This window comes from Ceratina calcarata, unplaced genomic scaffold (genome assembly GCF_001652005.2).
Source record: "Ceratina calcarata isolate Rehan_Ccalc_2016 unplaced genomic scaffold, ASM165200v1 scaffold127.2, whole genome shotgun sequence".
NCBI lineage: Eukaryota > Metazoa > Arthropoda > Insecta > Hymenoptera > Apidae > Ceratina > Ceratina calcarata.
Window position 1 is genome coordinate 783,746 of NW_017133727.1, and position 21,524 is coordinate 805,269.

A 21,524-nucleotide genomic window follows, 5' to 3' on the forward strand; every position below is an offset into this window, starting at 1 on the left:
AACAATATAACAAATTCTATCAATTTTTATTGTTTAGAAACCAATTGAACGTTAACAAGTAAACTTTTTTCATCCAAAATCATTGTTCTTCCGATGTCTGATTCCTTTTTAATTATAGGAAATGCGTTTTCTTAAGGTACATAAATTTTTGGGACTGACTGTATAGCCAATACATCCTTAAATGGGGATAGATATGATTTCGCTTACGTGATCGGTTCGCCAACGCCGAATTCCAGAATCTGCATGTTCTGATAGGCGTAGTGCACCATGCTCGCGTATCTGGCCCACGCCAGCCAGGGAGGGACCGCCGTCGCCAAATAGCCGCCCAGCAGTTGCGTCGCCAACGTATAAAGCGCGGACGCTGTTATACTGACTTGCAGGTCCAAGCAGCATGCGCCAACAAAGAATCCCACGCTCTGAAACCATCAAGTACACGATTTTCAATGATCCTAATAAAGATTATAATCCGTGATAGAAAATTCGTAGAAACTCTCAGCTATACTATGGAGGAGTGAAACTCGTTTCGAAAAAAAAGCGCATGTTCTTTTATTCCTCATCAAACGTTACAGAAACCCATTCAGTCGTGATATTATAGACGGGGACATAATATCGTGAAACGGGTTACTCATTTCCGTCAATAGGTAGGTGGTTTTGAAAGTAAATCGCGACTGCCTTTCATAGCTGCGTCGGCCGTAGGTGGGCAGTGTCGAAAAAAGGAAACCGCGAAATTCTTATCGCGATACTCACACGCGTGTTCATAAAGTCCGGGATATATTTAACTAGATAATCCATAGATCAGGACTCGTATCGATACTCCATCTCGTTTTATTCAAAAGTGTTTTACATACCTGAGCGACGACGGTGTTGAGTAAGAGGAACGCCAGCAGAGTAACGAAAACTGCTGGACTGTGGAAGCCCAACATCGGGTAACTAATGATATGGTAGACCGCGGGCAGCGTGATCGTAAGCGGCAGCTCGCCGACCATCTTCGCCAGGTAATAGGCCGAGAGCCGATACGATCCTGACAACCGCTCCTTGTTGATCACCTCGCGTTCTGGAGGAACTGAAACAGAAATCGCCATATCCGTTCGTTCAGTTTGTTTGAAATTGAATAATAAAACAGAGATCGATTCGTCTCGTCTCGACTCATCAACTATAAATATAATCTCTCTATTTCAATCTATTGGCCCAGAAGCGTAGTTGATTTACAATTATTATCACACCCTTCCACGTCTTTATCTCTGCTTCTTCTTAACTAAATTTTTTAAACCTTGACTCATCAACTAATGACTCATCAACTAATTAACTAATCTCCAGAAGTCCAGGCCGATTCCTTTCTGTCCGAGCGAAACACAATAAAAATATCTGTTCACAGATAAAAATAGTCGAGCGAGGCAATAAAGGTGACAAACCTTTGGGGAACAAAAGGCAATAAAGGACAGAACGGAAAAGTTAATAGATGCGAGACTATTTTAGGAGGCGCATAACTTTGCCCTCCCGTGGACCGAGGCTAGTCGCAGACATTCGCTGTTTTACAGTCATCGACGTCCCTTGACTCCGCATAGAAAGTGAAACGGCTATGCCGAGACGTTAAAAGCGAGCTCGGAGGAAGGGCGTTGGTTTCTCAAGCTGTAAAATCGATTTAATCTCTGCCTTCGAACCCTCTCTATTATTCTTTTACACCAGACCGCTAGTTGGTTCGACCGAATATAAAAATAATTGGTAAAAACTCTTCGTTCGAGAATAGAACCTAATTCAAGTAATTTATCTACGCCAACAATATCTCCAATTTTCTTCCTTCTTCCGGGAAAAAGTATCCACTCTGAATTCGGCCAATCGAAGCCGATAGAATAAAACCGGAGCAAGAGTTTCTACTCGATTTACTTCGGGGCAATGCTCTCTGTCCTCTGAGAAGAGTTTCTTAGACTGGCTCCCCGTTTGAAATTCGTCACGGTCGTTTTCGAGCCACGGCGCGCACCGAGGAGGCATTGACAAAAGGGCCTCAATTACCGGTAAGTGGGTCACTCCGCGACCTACATACTAACGTTCTTGATTGACCGTTCCTCTAGTCCTTTGCAAATGTTTGCAATAAAAAAAAACCCGCGTTCGGTTTGAATGGCCGATTCAGCGCGTTACGTCGTCGTCGCTCAATTAACCAATCTATCTCATATTATCTGCGCTGCCCGCGTGGTTGCGCAACCCGGCACCACCGGCCGCCGCCACCACCTTACGACTTTCCGTCCGAGCTTTTGTCCCCGGGCTCTCTCGTTTCCCCCTTTCCAACTAACCGCTCGAGAATGTTCGCGACTCACGCAAGGTTCATTCAAAGATCCTATCGTTCTTGTATCGAGAAACCAATTCTTTAAGGGGCCTTACCAGTGTGAGATTTAAAAAAAAAATCGAATTTTTTTTCGCATTTTTCGAAAGTTTATATCTTCAAAAATATCATACTAAAATTTCAAGGTCGGATCTCAATTAGTTTTCGAATGGCAGCCTTCTAATAGTATTAATATAATATACGTAATAATGTAATAGTTAATGTTTTAAACGCGTTTTTCTCGAAATGGTATTTTTCAAATTTGCTGACACTATAACTCAAACACCAATTATCCGATTGACTTGAAATTTTAACAGAGTGTTCTAAACATGCTTTATTGTTGTATCATCTAGGATATTCTTGATTGGATGAAAATTGTAATTTTGGCAATGAAAACGCACTGTTTGAATCGAATATCTTCTCGAAACAATACTAAACTAATTGACAAAAAATCAATGCCTTTTTTGGTCCATTCATATTTATCGAAGGAATACTGTAATACGGATTGTGAGACGAAATACTTACAACTGGAGAGTGCACCGAAATGGGCGAACAGCATCCAGTACGTGGTGCTGAAGAACATCCAGCCTTGGATGTCGTGAAGCGCCGCCTCGGTTCTAGGAAGCCTGAGCCACAATAGCCCTGCGAGCAAGCCGAGGGCTATCGTTTGCAGCCAATTCAGACGAGACAACATCCGTGGCCGTGCCTCTTGAAAATTTCTTTCCGATAATACCTGAAACAAATCGTGAAAGGGGACCTCGTTACAAATTATCACGATCTCTCTATCGATTCTTCATGAAAATCTTTCTAAAACTAATATATTGCGTCGAGATGTAAATATAAAGTAGTCGCGCGAGAATTAATCGATAATTGACGGGATAGTAATTAGGTATTTAACTAGGAGAGCCATCGGAAGTGTCGAAGGAGGAGCCGGACTTTGATCGATAGATGTACGTAGGTATAGAGCGTGGTTATTAATCGGAATCGCGGTTGTAACGATACTAAACGCTGCCCCCGTCTGCACGACAATGTCACAATGCAAGGTTGCCCGCTACACCTCTTTGGTGCAGCTCAATTATATCAGGCGGCCGTGAGGAAATAGAACGCAAAGGTTTCACAATGCTGGTTTCGAAGGCCTCTTTAAATTGCAACTAATGCGTACGCAAGCCGCTTAACCGTGTAACGAGCACCGGCTCGATATCTCCTTTAATTACTCAATTAACCAGATCCATCGATCTCGGCCTATCACTTGACAACCCACTCTCGCTTCTTATTCTACACTTATTGCCCGGCAATGGATTTGGTAACGCGATATTATATAAATATTTCATAGTACTAATCTAATTGTACCGAAGTTCTGATAAAAATACGTCGGTATTTCGGTACGACGCAGAGTGGAAAGTGATTGACTGGAGTTAAAAACGAATACGGTCGGTCAGTGAAAGGGTCGGGCTGAAAATGGGGCTAGAAGAATAGTTGCGTCGCGACGGGTAAAAGTGACGCAAGTGACGAGGCGAGATGCGTTCGCAACAAAGAAATGAACAGAACAGACGTACTGGTCTCGGTAATTATATCCGGATATGGCGAATCGCGTAAACGCGACCTAGTTCTCCTTTCTGCGCGGCTCGATCCTCTCTTTCGCGGTGCGCCTCTCTTTTCTTTAATCTCTAGCGCGACTCTTTTTCCGAATCGTCACGATTTTCCGGTCGACACCCATTTGCCAGATTTTTAAAAATCGCCAGAAATCTTTCTTCCTTAGAAACCCATCGAAACTGATTTGTAAACGCGAATGAAGTTCATCCACGTGATCGAATAATGACGTTATTAAAAACGTAATTTTGCAAACGTTTGGAAAACGAAGAGAAAAAATACCAGGGAAGAACCTTGAATGTTATCAAGCGTTACACCTATCGAGATAAAGCGTCGAGGACTTACGCGATACCAATTTAATGTTCGCATTAAACTTGAATCCTGATGTCATTTTTATTTATCTATCGCATACCGGATAGTCGCTCGTTCAAATCTTTTCACGTCGCTATTAACTACGAAGCGCGACGACTCGATCGTCAAGTTTTTCAATTTTTCCATTGCATCGCAGCTGGATTTACGAATTTACAAATGGACACCCGTCAAGCGTTTCACTATGAAAACGTTTTCGTAGTCTAAATATATTTTTAGACACACGTTCATTTTATTACGGCCTAGCCCGAAGGTAAATTGATGGCGGTGTTCTCGCTTCTGCAGGCCGAAGAAGCGTGGCGTTAAGGAACGAAATGAACCGGACTCGATGCCGTTATTTCCCGAGAAGGACGTGACGTCATTTTAGCAATTGAAAACAGAAATCGTCACGAGATGCTCTCGTTACCTTCCCGATTTCACTTCCCTTTGCTGCACCGTATCAGCTCAAACATACGTGTTTCCCTCCACCGCAAATACACCGTGCAATCGATGTTCAGAAAAAAGAACGAGTTCTTAAATTGTAGAACATCGAAAATAAAAAGAATTTGGAGGATTATTTTATAACGTTTTTTTAAAAATATTAGATAAATGTATTCTGTGGTGAAGGAAGTTCTCGAGTTCCGGTGTGTCTAACCACTGGAAATTATGCAAAATTACTCACTTTGAACTGCGACCAAAAACTAGTGGGCCACTGCCAGGCGAAGTCGTCATCCGCGGAACTGGCACTACTACTGGCGTGGCTTTGAGTGTCCAACCACAGCGTGCGACCTTCGTCTTCCTTCACTGAAACCATCAAGGAAATAAAAGGGATAGAGAGCCTTTATCTTTCTCTCATATGAAGTTATAATAAAATCCTTGATTAAACAGAATCTGTTTAATGGATTATTATTTTACGTTATACAAAGTTTAAACAGTTTCCCTGATGTCGGCTTACAAATACTATAATTAATAGCTACGAGCTCGAATGGAATTTAAAGCGAGGAACCGCAGTTATTCTGGGTGGATAAACCCATGGTAATTCGTAAGCCGTGCGTTTAGCTCAAACTAACCGGTCGCGCGTTATGTACTACGTATACAGTATGCAATACCGTTGTGGCTGATGTGGTGCTCGTGATAATGGATCAGATGGTCGCAGAGCGGATGCTGACTGGGATTATATTCCGGACGAAGTTCCGGCGGGCAGTCAGGTCCCTGTCTCGCGGCCCTCGCTGCGGCCATGATGCGCTCCCGAATCTCCTCTGGCCCCTTTATTTGCTCCACTGCAAACAATTTTACGTCCAACCCTCGAGCAAACTATCTTCGCCGTGTTACCAGTAGACAGCGGATTTTATGCACGTATACAAAAATTCTATCGGCAATCAATATAAAGTATATTTCTCACGTTAAAAAATATACGAAATATTAAAAGACGAGCGCGTATTACAATATTTATTTAGAAATCTTTTATCTTGCATAAAAATCCGCAGTTCAGTTATCAGGTTTAGGTTGCATCTATTCTAGGCTACGTGATTCCTGATTCTATTATATACACGCAATTATTTAGCTACTTTTAATGATAAAAGTTTTGACAAGTTTAAATTGAATTCTTTTATGGAGACACAAGACTTTAAGTCGCGATGCTCGAAATTATTTTTCATCCAGTACTAAATAATTATTTTAGTGTCGAGTACTTACGTATAAAATCGGCGGGGTTGTAGTGCGGCAGGAGCGTGAGTCCTATCGTGGAGAAAAACCTGCCGATGTTCGCAGTGGGCCCGAAATATGCTACTTGGCCACGGCTCAACAGCAGGATTTTATTGAAACTGTGGAACATCCTGGAACTGGGCTGGTGCACCGTCACCACGATACTCTTGCCCTCCTGTTCGGCGTACTTCTTCAACCGCGAGATCAACGCCTGTGCCGAATGCGAGTCCAGCCCGCTTGTGGGTTCCTGAACAATCATACATGATGTCCGTGTGAAATAATTTTCTACTCTAGCATTTACTAAACTAGTTTTATTCAACCAGATAGAGTGTGAATCAACTCGATTTAGGTGTAATTTAATTAAATTTATTTTTCTTGAGATTCATAAGAAATTTTAATGATTATCACTTACATCGAGTAACATCAACGACGGATTGGTGAGTAGCTCGCAAGCTATACTCGTCCTCTTCTTCTCTCCACCGGACAATCCTCTCTTCGTGTAATCCCCGATAACTAAACAGAAAAGATACAAGCGATTAAATCCCTGAACTTTCTAAATATTGAAATATTTCTGACCTGATTTGGTCAACTGAGATTTTTTAAATACTGCAATGGACACTAAACGTAGACTTCAAAGGGTTTTTGATCACGTGATCGAGCGATCTGCGACGCGTCCCGATAACAAACGATGCAGACAAGCTTTACGACGAAGGGTGCACTGAGTTACGATCGCGGATATCGTCGATCAAAATCGCGGCAACAACGACGAGCAGCGGCGACGACCACGGTTGCGTGGCTCGCCTCGTTTCTTACCGTTCCGTACGAAGTCGTAAATCGTTACGAGCTCGGGGGGGTTCGCAAACAAATTACGCTGAATTTACATCGACTGAGACTCGTCCCAATTTCCACGATTTCCGTTTGATCTTCCGACAAATCGGAACCGGAAATTTCAAAAACAAATTCTCTGTTTGCCGGAACATTGAAGAATTTTTACAAGCTTTCTCAGGAGATCGATTTTATCCATTCATAGATTAAGAATCTAATTGATGATCCAAGGATGTACAGAAGATCGAAAGTTATCAGTTTTAAATGATAAAGGAAATTCATATTCTTGCTTCAGACTTCATTTTCTCAATGTCGTTTTATTTGATAAAAATAGTTAGAAATAAAGGACGAGGAACAGGAAATATGGGACACAAGGAAGACGATTAGAATTGTAAATAGGAATGAAGAAGAGAAGGACCCAAGTGGCTAGACAGTGTGGCAGGCGAAAGCACGCGGAGATTGGCACGATTCATCGATCACGTTCAGTCTATATGTATACTCACTGGTATCTTGGCAGGCGGCGAGGTCGAGGACCTCGATGATGTGGTCCACGCATTGCATCTTCTGGGAGTGCGAGAACGTGTCCGGAAGCCTGAGCCTCGCCTGGTACTGAAACATGCCAGAAAGGATCCATGAACATCGACGAGGACCAGAATAATCGAATCATTAATCAATACAATAATTTTAATATCAAAGAACATTTAATTTTCATTAATCAAAGTAGACGTTATTAAATTATTTTGGAGCTTCAGTTTCGAATGGATGAAATGAATTAGAGATACAATTTTTATTCCATAAATTAGACTTCCTGCTCCAAGTTTCAACTTATGTATTCCATGACATAAATAATTCCAAATATCTTAAAGAGAATTTTTTAAAAATAAAGAGTCAAATGGATTCCAAGGATTATGTTCAGAAAACGATAGACAGAAACGGTGTTGATGTAGAAGATGAAGGAAGATGGTATCGCGGATTTTACGGGAAGCTTTATATCCCACACAGGCAACGGACCCGTTTACGCATTAAACAGCAATGTAAGCAAAACCCGTCGGCGTGGACGTGCATTTCCGTTTCGTAACATCCAGGCCACTTTGTGTCTATTATTACCATCTGACACGTATCCCCGGGGATGCACCGCATCGGTCCGCTCGTAATTACCATCGTTAAATCAATTACGATAACGCGCTCCAGCCACTCGCGCATGCGAAGCCGATTTTTGGCCATTTCCCTTCGTCACCGGTTTAAATTCATTTCCAAGTATCCAGCGATTTTTAAATAATATTCATAATCCACTGAAATTGATTTAGTATAATAAATGTAGTTTGTGTATTTTCTAAAATTATTAGAAGTGCTGATCCATAAATTTTGCTAAATTAAAATGTGGGAAAGATTTTGAATTTCTTTCTCATTGCAAAAATCTAGGTTGAACAAAAACTCTATGGTTGATAGAAAGCGAGTTACGAAACGGCGGATACGTGTAAGCCAATATTTTTGCGGAGATGCATCTCGGCGGATTGCATAATGCAGGAACTGCAAACGTTGCAGAAGAAGGAAGAAGGTTCGCGTAACGAGCCGCGCCTTTGTCGTTCTTTGGAATCATCGCCACCATCGGGTTCACGCCGTTCTGCACGTAGTGCACGAACTTTCCACGGCTCGGCCCCGGAACGTGTTCACGCGCGATCGATAATTCGGGGGCACACGAACCGGGACCGCAGAGGAAACGCGTGACCAAAAACGTTTTCGGGTCTCGGCTCACCGGTTAAATCACTATAACGGCACGTAGCGTGCTCGCAAACGTCAATATTCAATTTTGTGTACAGCCACGCCGCTATTTCTTTATACAAAACAAAACGTTCAAAAAACTCAAGATAAGAATTTTCTTTACTTTTCAAAAATAATAATACTTCATTTTTTACCTCGTTTCTATTTTTAAATTCTTACATGTATTTTAAGAATTTTGTACAGATGCAATTTTTTAAGTCTGCCATTTATATTGACTATTGTAATAATAAGAGGAATTGGTCGGTTGGTATGTCGGGTTTATAAAATTGTATTAGGCGGCTGATTAATGGTAGCGCTTAATCATTCGACGAAGGTACGCGCAACTATATAAAACGGTTGATAATAGGTTTCGACGCGGTTGGTTAAGTTAAATCAATGTAAAGCGGCCAATTAAACGGCCCATTGTTTCCCGGCCGGCTATTTGAAATTCCGCTCGAACGAAACGATTAACCAACTTAATGAGAGGAAATTCGATTCTCTTTCTATCTCTGTCCATCTCTCCCGATTTTCCTTCAGCCTCGTTAATGCTCGCGTTTTAACGAGCAACACATAATTAATCCTCAATCGAAATGATTCAAGGTATTCATATAACAGATATAAATAGATTTCCTTCTTTCAGTGATTAATCCAATGATTACACATATGACGTTCCAATTAGTTAATAAAATTTCTGCATTTCTGTTTATAAAATCGTAGGATTCAATCTCGTTAATGCACTCATTTGTAATTAATCCTCACAAGATATTACGATATACGCATATGAAGAAAGGAAAATTCATTTTACGAGATATTAATAAAATATAAAAATTATAAATAGGTAAAATTCGTTATACGAGTTTCGAAAAGACCTGTGGGAATTATAACAACAAACATTCTATTCGTATCTTTGGACCGTGCTTTTGCTCTATAAGCAAAAAAAGAAACGAATTCTTCGACTTAAAACTGGTGACTCTGATCTGGACGACCAACATCGATCTTTCGAATTCTACGAAACAAGAATCCGCTTGTTTGTAAAAAGAATAATAGAAAATCAGGACGACTCCATAACAAATTTCACCATAAAATGTAAATGACGATGGGAATGAAATATGACGTATCTCATTTCAAGTCAGAAGATTGCAAGAACTTATGCACTGACCCATTATAATACACCATATTATTCGCCTGGTTAAATCGTTGAGGAGTCTCCTAGGATAACGCAACGTGCTAGTCGACGGAGATGACGCTCGCTCCGTTCTGGAGCAGTCCAGTTTCCTGCTGGCCGAGAGTCGAGAGAAGACCGTGTAACCGCTTAGCGGCGAAATATCGTCGGCCCGGTCGACCGCCACTTTCTCTCTCCGCATAACGGGGCCCGTCTTGTGTAACGGAGCCTCGGCCGTCGAGAAAATGGCACGTCCATCCGCGCAGGGTGTGTCGGCCAACAGATCGCCCTTAAGCTCCGTACACACGTACCACCGGTTCCAGAGATCGCATTTCCATTTAAAGAAGGCGCCTCACGCTTCACTTAATGCATACCATGATATAGGATCAATGATCAATAATGATTTTTTGGAATATTAGTGGGGTAGATATTAAGTGATTAAAATATATAACCAGAAGTATTGGCTATACAGTCAATACCAAAAGTTTATGCACTTTAGAAACGCATTTTTTAAAAAGAAATCAGACGTCGGAAGAACATTGCTAATAATAAACAACAAAAAAAAATTTTCGATTTTTCCGAGATTTTTCCAAGGGGTACCCCTTCAATTTCTTCCAAATTTTCGGTTTTAGCCAATAACTCTCAAACCATTGGACATACGGAAAAATTGCATATAACCTTTCTTATAGAGGACGACGAGATCTACAATTTCCATGTGCAAATTTTTCGCTAGCGTCAATAGTTAATTGGATATTTCCTTCTATACTTTTTAGCACGTAGCTATGTATTATTAGCATTATTCTTCCGACGTCTGATTTCTTTTTAATTATAGGAAATGCGTTTTCCTAAGGTACATAAACTTTTGCGATTGACTGTATAGCCAATACATCCTTAACAAGGTCGTACACGAAGTGGCGTCCAGGCAAAGACGACTCGACCTCATCCCTTAAAACTACGAAAAATTCCATGAGTGGAATGCTAAGAAAATTATCTCGGGGCCTTGAAAACGAAGAGGAAAATGTCTACGAAATAAATGTCCACGCTTTCACTCTTCGCCTCATTTTATTAAAACGAACTATAAAAGATGACCCTTCATATTGTAGAAGGGTAAAATTCACTCATAAACGTTTGAGACAGATCTTTCAGGAATGAGGAAATTCTTCGTAAGAGGGTAAAATTCATTCAAAGTGTTTGAGGTGATTGACCAGGGAAGACGTTCAGTTAGGAATCTGAAATACGTCGTATGACTGTTCAGCTGTCTTTTCCACGGAAGAGGACAACGTGCCGGTTGTCACGGTCGACGCAGGCGGAGAAAAGGGAAAGTGAGGCTGTTATTCGATTCGTGGAACCGCTACTCGATAAGTAATACCGTGCCCATTCCAGATCCGAGCTTAAATAGGTGCTATTAAACGAGTCCATCGTTTGAAAACTCGGAAATAGAAGAGAACATGAATTCGGCTTTAGAAAAATCAAATAACTGAAAGCATCGATCGAAAGAGAAGGACATATTCCAATAAAAGAAATTGCTGTAGAAAATGTCTGGAAGAATAGGAGACAGCAAACGGTTTTAAGAAACGTGACTGAAGATAAGAAACGCGACATGACAGAGAAAGAAATGTACGTAAGTAGACGTACAGTGGAAGAAGAGGAAATATAGAGAGAGAAGGCAGCAATCGGTTTTGGCATATTACGCGCGTAGAGGCGGCGCCGAATGTTTTTGAAACACGTAAGACACGCGCTTCGAGGTTCACTGACCGAGTTATGACGTCACCGGGACTCTCTTCCTCACGACCACCCTCTATTTGTCACGGGGCAACTTCTGTCCCCCTTGCCACGATCCAGAGGCCAACGTCCCGTTGGATCGGTTCGTTTCTCCTCGGTTTCGTCGCACACGTGTTCCCAATCTTACGGCACGTCTAATTTGTTTCGCGTGTCAAAGAGAATTAAAAATCGTCCAACGCGCCTTCAACGTCTTCTATCGATTATCAGAATAGATTCCTAATCGATCGTTAAAAATATATACAAGAATTCACACGAATTACGAAGCTCATTTCATTTCCATTCTGTGTTTAATTATTTATGTGAAAAAGGGCAGGCGATTAATCGTTAAGTGGCCGAGCAACTGTGAAGCGTGCGAGGATTTATGCACAGAGGAAAACCGTTTGGCCGTTGGCCCGTGGCATTTCGCGCCCGTCTCAAACGCGAGGCGTCCTCCTAATTTTCAGTCGTTTTATAAATTTCCCACGGAACTTGGCACGCGCGCGCGATCGCCAATTTTCCTGGAAAACGAGGAAACTCCCCCGTGCCAGAACGCGAGCCGCATTCTTATTTCGCCAGCTGCCCGCGCGCCGCTAGACCCAATCTCGTCTATTATGGCGCGTCTGACTATGCACGCCCGTTTCTACTTACGAGCTGGCACGCGTACCGTGAACACGAAACCGGTACGAAATTCTCAATGAACGTTACTAAACCGAACGATCATTTATTCCTTCTACAGTTCATTGAAACTTCGTTTGTCTATCAGAAAGATCTTTACAGCGTTTGACACAGTAAATGTACGTGTGAAAGAATGAAAATGAAAGCTATTAGGATTTTTGTGAGGGGGAACGTTTGACGTTAATTCGTCGTCACATTTGCGTTTATACTATTAAATGCCTTCTGTTAATGGGCCTTGCCTGAAATTTCGATCGAGCGAGAGATACAGTTTTATTTATTTTGCAACCAAATTGCAGGAACGGTCCTACTTTTTTCGAACAGATGCAAATGTGATGGGTTTTACGACGGGGATTGGCCTGGTTTAATAGATAGCTGTTTCATTGGATGGAGCGATAGGAATTTATTGGGCTGCAACATATTATTATACGGGGAGAGATACGTTCAGACTTCTGCGTTCGACGAATGCGGTTTTATGGAAATTGCCCGTTTTACGACAAAGCTCTCGCTACGAACATAATACGTGTATACACATAAAATTACTTTTTCCTTCGATTTTTTTCCCTCATCGGAACGACCGTAACGTTTATATCTTTCTTTTAAGAAATTATGTTGTATCGTAGAACTACCTCCGGCCTCTAGTTAATTGTATCGATAAATTTCTGTAACATAGTTACATTGATTTACGATTCGAATGCTCAGAATGTAGTGCGACCTAATTTCTTCGAGCACTGCTATGAGGATTAGAAGAATCGCCTCCAGCGCGGCTTCCCAAAGAACTTATTTTGAGGGAGGCAATATTTAAATGTAGTTTTATTCGAATAAAAAAAGTCAGTCTCATTTCTTAATTTACACACCTTGTAGATCGATTTCAACAACGACGCTAAGTTTTTGAGCAGAGACTCACCTCCAACGTTTGCCTCAACGTGAGATCGGGAAAGAAAACGTCCTGCTGCTGGACGTAGCAGATTCTTCGGCGCCATCTTTTTGTCAATCTTTCACGGTTCAACCAGATTTCACCCCCGTCCAAGCCGACGCGACCGGACAGGCAGTTCAACAACGTAGTTTTGCCGCAACCTGTTCGAACAATATAAATCTGCCGTCAGCATTCCTTCGGAACGTGGAGTTAGAAAAAGGGCAAGGTTCAATTGGTAAATAATGTAACAACGTGACGACCGCGCGTTGCAAAACAAGCTGATAAACAAATTGACGCGAAATAAACGAATGACGCAAACTGCCGCGAAATTGTCTAGTAGAGGGGCTCGGAAACTCGATCGGGTCATTAGCGTTCGTGATGAAACGGTCAATTAGTCTAAACGAGGCGAACGAAGCCTTCGTCCAAAAATTCGGATGACCGTCACGATAAACAAGTCAGGCGTCACGAAGTATAAATTAATAGTGTTATATGAATGCTCAGTGCCAACTTCGTTAATGTAACATTTAAATCTTTATCGTCTATCAATTTCGTTCTAACGAGAAAGGAATTGGCATTGGGTTTGGATTCGGAGGAGACGAGGGGGCTTCGTTTTCGTGTCGACGATTACCTGAAGGGCCCATGACGGCCAGAAGCTCGCCGGGTTTGACAACGCCCGAGACATCTCGGAGGAGGACTCGTTTTTCCTTGACCACCTGCAACCCCCGGAAGATCAGCTGCACCGGGCGGGAATCCAGCGGGTACACCAACTGCAACGCGGAGCTATCCACTCTACAATCAAACAAACACGGGATTCCATTAAACCGTGCCTTATTCGTCGATCCAATTTAAAACAATAAATCTATGACTATATCTCCTACTGCGACTTGTTAAATAAAAAGAGTCAGCATATTTCTATGACGATTCTCGTTAACATTCAGTATGAAACATTTTCTGTTTCAATCTTACAGAATATCTTCTATATAAATTGAATTTAATAGACGCATTTAGCGCGATAGATTCAAGATTCATTTTAGTACACTTCGAATCGAATTTCTTTTTTTCTAAGGTCTTCTATTAATCTCGAAACTGCTGAATGCGACGACTGGAAACAATATCGAAAGTAGTGAATTCCAGCCGGCTGGCAAATACTCTGGTTTCATAATAACAATGACGTCCCATCGAAGCTATTTCGCGACGGCAATTAAGATGGACAGAACGCGTTACGCAGCGAATCAGACCGTGTCAAACAAGATCTGGCTCGGTTTCAAATGAAATTTCCTTACAGTCCATTCATCATCCCATGCTCCTTATCGAAAAGAATCAAGAACGACAAATCAGCTGCGTGACGCTAGAAGTCGTTTTCTTTTTCGAAAACGAGACAGCGACGGCGAAACGCTCGACGATTTTCGTTGCTAAAGTTACAATTTTCATCCAATCAAGAATATTCTATGTCATTCAACAATAAAGCATATCTAAAACACTCTGTTAAAATTTCAAGTCAATCGGATAATTGGTGTTTGAGTTATAGTGTCAGCATCAAATTTGAAAACTACCATTTCGAGAAAAACGCGTTTAAAGTATTAACTATTACATTATTACTTATATTATATTAATACTATTAGAAGGCTGCCACTCGAAGACTAGTTGAGATCCGATCTTGAAATTTTAGTATGATATTTTTGAAGGTATGAACTTTCGAAAAATGCAAAAAAAAATTCGATTTTTTTTTAAGTTTCATATTGATAGAGCCCTTTTTAACGACCGGCCGCGTTAACAAACGATTCGAGCTATCGATCTCGCAATAACGTTCGATCTTCGCGTCGCAGGAAAATGGAAAAGATCAAAGGGGAACGATCCTCGTTCCCGATTAAAATTGACTAGCAGGAAACAAATCGTACGATTCTCGTATTAATCTCAATTATGTTGTCAAAGCTATAGTTGCGCAAGATAACAGTTTGACGGGACTTGCATAGGAAACGGGAATAGCCGTCCGACCGACGCTGCCTTCGATTAAAATTCTCCTCAATAGGCAAATCGAGTTTTATAATGAATCGTACTACATATTTCTCATGATGAATTACGTCGAATGATTTTAACAGAGCCAGTTGTCGCATTTATCACGTTCATTGCCACAGCGTACACTCGAGGAATAACAAGGCCTAAATATTTCCTAGAAAATCGTTTTCACGTTCCGACAAAATTCAGTACGAGTCCCTTTCCCTTCGGCGTTTCGAAACGATTTTCTAAAAGAGGTATAACGAACCCGGCGCACGTAGAAATTCCGTGAAACGCGACGCGATGGCTTTCGATCCGTCGGAACAGCTTTCAGTCGGGGCTGGATGTTTTGCGATCCGATCAGGGACGGGAAAACGGTTTCTGCAAGGCCGTTCGAAAGCTGCACGGCCGAATAAACTCCGGGCTCGATTAAGGCGGCCGGGAACATCTTCACTCGTCAGCTCCATATAAGCGGAATCAATTTCGCGCGACTTTCCAACCAGAATAGAAAACCCGTAACAGGGAAGTGAATCCCACAAGTATTTCAATTAAAACATGTTCCAACACATCCCTCAAATCATTCATTTTTTAATGACGATCGCTGGTTTCTTAATTTAATATACTGTACGAGCAAAAGTGACTTCGGAAGTCTGGTTCGAATAAAAATTCGTATAAAGTGACGTGGAGTGTTGTTATTTAAGACTGTATATATTGTATAATTGTATGTATTGTCGTACAAGCTTAATCGATTTTCAATAACGATGAATGAACGTCTTTGGCCGAACGTAATCTATCACGTTTCTCAAGTACACTGTAATACGTAATGATCATTTTATAACATCATTTCGTTAATCAGAATGATCTGCGTTACTCAGAGTTCGCTAGCGCCAGAGAATTCCAACGCGTTTCATTTCACTTTCCTTTAAGAAATTGGAACTCCCGGATGGTCTCGGGTCGCGATATACAAAAAGAGAGGAGAGGAAAAAACGGGGGGTCGTTGGACAACGGAGTCAGATAATAAATTTCCAACATGGCAGTATCGCGTCATCCCAGGTTCGTTGAACCTCGACGCTGCACTTTGACGGAGAGAAAAGATGTTTAGAAGACGCGTCCGTATCGCGATAATTTTCAGATCGTGTGAAGAAAAAGTATTTAGGTGTCAACATCCGGTACCGTTTGTTTACATGATTAAGAGGCCAGTGAGGCCACCCGAAAAGATTCCGGGTGGAATTGCATAGCACAGGTGTATAATTCATTATCCGTATGCGATTACTAGGAAACGTTCGGATTACAAATACTCGGACAGCTCTTTCACTATCAGAAGTAGCGTCGCGTTTCTTGCGTTTATCTGTTTACCAATGAGAGATTTTATTGTTTACGTATCGTCAAGTTGCTACCGTTTCACATTCTGAAAGCATGTGCATATATGTATGTACATTCCATCCATGTGCGAAAGATGTTAGAACTTCCCATTAAAACTGATTTGATTAAAAAAATCGAATTTTTTTTCTGCATTTTTCGAAAGTTTATATCTTTAAAATATCATACTAAATGCACTTACGAAGAATTTTTAGAAACGAAATCATTTCACGAGAGAACCTAATGAATTCATGAAAATAAGAATTTACATCAAAGATTCACGATCTACTAATATAATTGGATCAATTAAAACGCGGGATTACCATTAATAAAGTAAAATTACTGTTAATTATGAAAGGGGGACATTTAATTTCCCGGCGGATTTCGTTGCCAGTCACGCGATTAACTCGTGAAATTCCCTCAAAGTCTACGGGACAATAGGTTCGTTCATTAAATTCGTCGGTCGACCGCGGGGAATTCGTGAGCGCCGGCGCTCGCTTCTTTTCCCCTCACGCCGCGTGGATCGTTTTCGTAATTCATCGGCTTCGGGTCGAGGTTTTACGGGGTTAGGTCTCGATGAAGGAAGTTCCAGGGTCCCACCACGAATTGACCCCGCCGCTCTTTGAGTTCGTCGAACCCGGCTCCTGTCCCATGCAAATGCGAGACAAATTCGGCCATCAACGCCGCGGCTCATAAACCCCGTTTCATTTCTTTTTAACGCGTCGCACTTTTCTGACCGCCCGAACCAATTAAAATCGCTTTTTTTATACATCGTTCGACTGACTCTTCAATAAAATATTTCCCTGATTCATGTACTTTAAAAATGCAGAATATGCATCGATAGACACGATGTTTCTTTTTTCATTCCAGATATTTTTCGATAAAAAATATTTTCCGTATTAAAAAAATATCGTCCGTCCATTCTCTCGGTCATCGGCGTGGAACGTGATACGAGCGCGCTCATCGACAAACGAAACGCGTCCCTATCAGCTTTTCGAAGCCCGAATGGAAGATTAGAATTAACGATCAACCGTTTCAATCTCGAACGGTCCAATCAGCATAATAAAAATAAATATCAGCCCCAAAATTGACTCTGTTGAGAGTGGCGATCGAATTGCCATCAGGACTAATCAATTCGATGCGACGTAGCAACATTATTTATACTCTTTAATTCTTTGCATATATTTTTCTTATATGTCGTTCAACGCGATATAACAGTCTCCTGCGTTTTACATTTGCAATTAATTTTGCAAAACAATTTTCCGTTCAGTCAGATTAAGTCTGATTTATAAAAAGGGTAAAAGACTGGATAATTCTTGCGTTGCGCAGGATGATTTTTAAAAGGTGCAACGACGAATCGACGGCGAGTTATGTCACCGTAAACACGGAGCGCAGAAAAAGGGGGACCGTGCGTTTCGTCGTTGCACGCGCGTAGAAAGTTTATCGTGTGTCGTTCCAGTGAACGATTTTGCCAGCGGATCGATTTTCAAAAGTGGAACGAGCGGGGCGTTTGTGGACGAGCGATTCGCTTCGTCAAACGAAAGAACTGCTGAGACCCCAGGTTTTATTGCGCAAAACATGGTTGCTGACTCATTTTTATTAGCCTTTTTCTTATGTTAATTACGTATTAAAATCGTTATAACATTTCAAAACATCAAAACGAGATTCAGTAATCAATGAAATAAAATGTAATAAAACTCGATGAATTATATGCTATTTTTAACGCCACTCATTCTATGTACGAGGCGTTTAAAACCAGCAGAGCGTTCGAAGTTAATATCTAATTTAGAAATAAATTTCTACAGACAGTAATCTGTACGTAGGTGATTAGTCAGCCTCTTATCAGGTGAACGGACCAAAATGGACTCTCGTAGTCGTTGGCTCGGTTCAACGAACCCTGAGCAGCACGAGTCATCCCGTATCGCCGAGGTTAATTGGGGTTGTAACTTTCTCTGATCTGATTTATGCCCGCGAAACATTGTCGCCCGATGTCGGCTTTCTTCCTCCGTCCCAACGTTTTCTACCGATTTCACCATCTCTATCAGAGTCCAGAAATACTTTTACCCAGTTCTTAACTATATCATTCAATTAATATAACGAGTCGTGCCATTAACTTTTCATTTCGCATCCTCGACAAAAATCCTATCTAATCGAATCCACTGTCTCAATAACAGAGTTCTTAAAATAATAAATTCTGAAGAATTGATCGTTTTAAATACTCGAAACGAGAGTAAGTGAAAAATGAAGCGATCGAACAAAACTGGAGCTGCGAGGTTGTCGGAACGGCCTTGAGCAGTCGATTCGTTTCGCGTTGGCTATAAATCAAATCTGGCTCGATTTTTCTACCGGACAGGCTACCGGCGTGTACACATCGTCGGTTGTCAGCTCGTTTACAGGCGACGCTGTTGACACGGGTGCTCGCACGCTCGTTAGATGATCGATTCACCGTGGCTAGTTCATAAATTTCCCAGCGATATGCAAATATCCGGCGTAGCGTTATCGGAAATGGCCATTCTCAACGATCAGGATCGCTGCTCGTGGCGTATGAATAATTACGCGGTCTCGAGTTCGACGGGAATCGGAGTGGACATCGGCGGTCCGAAACGTAAATTCCCGATACCGATGTGCAAACGGTGGGAGCCGCGTGCTCAACCCCTATCGCAATCGTAATTGTCGGTAAATTGAGTTACCAGCAGCTCGTTTCAACGACTGCCAGCTGGAAACGATTCTAATCTACTCCTTTCGTGTCACTGGAACGTTGCCTTTTGTATGAAACGCGTAACCGTCGCGTGACACCAAGGTTTCCCGTTAAATGGGATAAGAAAACAAAGTGGGAGCAAACAAGGTGTCGACTCGTCGCCCTAAAAATCAGGCTCGAGTCCACCTCGACGAGGGACAACAATGCCGCGTCGTAACGAATCGAGAATTAGAGCGATGTAACGCCTTTACAATTTTAGAATTAACGAACCTAGCTGACTCGGCAGTCGTACATTTTTTATACCATTAAATGCAGAGAGCTACTTGATAAAAAATCAAATGAATGAATCATGAAGGAATATTGTTAATAAAACGATGGTAGATATTAAGAATGTTCGATTCTGATTCAATTCTTTAAAAAATCGATTTTTTGATATTCGATTTTCTCCAAAATCGATTCCTTGATGTAAGAATCGATAATCGATTTTTTGCCGATTTTGCAGAATTCTGCAGAATTCAGATTCATGCAGAATTGATTCTTTCATTTCGATTTTTCGGAAGAATCGATTCTCGGATTCCAATTCAAAATCGATTCTTTGCGGAGGATCGAACATCCCTAGTAGATATCATTTTTCTGCGAGACTCTCGCGAATCGAGCTATCGAGGACGAGTCGATTTTTTTTTTCTACGCAGCTGGAAAGCTGGGCATCCTATCTTCGCGGGTATCTTTTCCTTGGAAAGTGGGACGACGCGGCTCTTCTTCTCTTCTCTCCTTCCGTCCTCTCTCGTTACAGGACGTTTTATCACTTTGCTATCGCGCGTACCTCGCAATAAGTAGCGTAGTAGTAGAAGGTACGAGGCATTCGGCGGTTGTATTTTAGCTTTCACGATCAGATAGCTGTGCTCCAGGCGGGGCCACTGCATTTTATTATCTCTCGCCTCCCCGTATCTTCCTCCTTCTCTTACCGTCATTTTAAATACAATTGCTTTATCGTGCTCGATCGATGAATTTGTGAAATTCTGATTTTCTCAAAAGATCCTCTATTTAAATAATTCATATGAAAATTGTCATACTCATTGGTATTTTCTTACGAGATTCTACGTCGTCTGTACTTTTAGAGGTGATGCAGAATTTTCAGGACTGGGTCCCTTGACACTCACCGTGTCACAGGCAGTGAAATGTCTCGGCGAGTAAAGGCACTTGATTTGCAGCACCCGAAACGGGGTTGTCTCTCTCCTCACGTAGGGGACACGATGTTCCACACAATTTCCAGTCTCGTCACCAATCACGACCCTTCCCATCCCTTTCCAGTACACGATCTTAAATTGGATAAAAATTGAAGGGTTCGTGATGAAAATAACCCCGTGCCACGATTTCCACGGCAGTCGATTACTCGGCGGAAAGAGAGAGGGAGACCGCGTCACCGACGTTAAGATCGTTTCTAAATTCGACAAGCTCGAAATAAAAAGCGGGTCACTTTGCGTTACATTTTTCACCGTCAAACGACTCAATGGTTTTAACAATTTTTAAAACCTCGCAGGGTTCAGCATTTTTCTCAGCCTCTTATCTCGACACCGGCTCTCTATTCGCGCGCGCGAGAAATAAAATTGTGCTTCCACCGTTAAGAGAAAAGGAGAGGCGCGAGAAGAGAAAACAATCGGGTGCAACGTACTCGAAAGCGAAAGAAAGAGGCGTCTGCGGCGCACGGAGGAGAAAAACAGGACGCGTAAAACAAAGCGTCGTAATTTTTCGGCAACGGCTCGCAAATGTACGCCGTTTGTTCCACGATTTCAGAACGGGCGACCTCTTAAATCCGAGTAAAAACTGCGGTCTATCAATTTTAAATGATTCTCTTCATGTTCTTTCAATCGAGACTAAAAGAGACGCGATAATTACTCGTGACACGATTTTAAAAATGCTGTAAAATAAATTATGCGAACGATGCGATAAAATTACTATGTAAAAATAGCTGTAAGCTCTTAATTGACGTTTAGAAAAATTGACAAAGGAGCCATCGACAGGTCGAAATCTTCCGCGCGAGAGGATCGAGTGCACCCATCGGTCGGTGCAACGCACGGAAGACGGCCGAGTGCAGCCGGGCGCTTTGTGTGCGTTTGCTCGCGCGCGCACGAGCTGATAGGTGCACCGGCACGGAGGAGAGTAAACGCAATAACTGTATCTCTGGTCCAGGGGGTCACTGTTCCACCGAGAGAGTCCGCTCCACTGTTCCCGACTTCTTGCCTTATACACGGTGTCCGGCCAACGTCGGCTGAATCTCCTTACCGCAACGCGAACGCTGCGTCTTTTCGAACAGTGGAAGACTTCATGAATTATTGTTTTCTTATCACGATTTTGTTAAGGGAGTTTATTTTATAATTGAATTAACGATAAGATTTAGCTAAAATTTTACATGGGC

The 21,524-nt window shown here is 41.9% G+C and overlaps 1 protein-coding gene across 1 annotated transcript in view; it reads right to left on the reverse strand.

The window, feature by feature from the left end:
• E23 (ABC transporter G family member E23) overlaps positions 1-21,524 on the reverse strand; it is a 105,892-nt gene that overhangs the window by 3,285 nt on the left and 81,083 nt on the right. Inside the window, exons 3-12 of the mRNA XM_018031364.2 lie at positions 13,685-13,845; positions 13,048-13,217; positions 7,288-7,393; positions 6,372-6,472; positions 5,951-6,206; positions 5,365-5,535; positions 4,938-5,059; positions 2,843-3,050; positions 849-1,063; positions 208-416 (exon numbers count right to left, since the gene is read on the reverse strand). Of these exons, the coding sequence (XP_017886853.1) occupies positions 208-416; positions 849-1,063; positions 2,843-3,050; positions 4,938-5,059; positions 5,365-5,535; positions 5,951-6,206; positions 6,372-6,472; positions 7,288-7,393; positions 13,048-13,217; positions 13,685-13,845 (1,719 nt within the window). The remainder of the gene's footprint in view (positions 1-207; positions 417-848; positions 1,064-2,842; positions 3,051-4,937; positions 5,060-5,364; positions 5,536-5,950; positions 6,207-6,371; positions 6,473-7,287; positions 7,394-13,047; positions 13,218-13,684; positions 13,846-21,524) is intronic.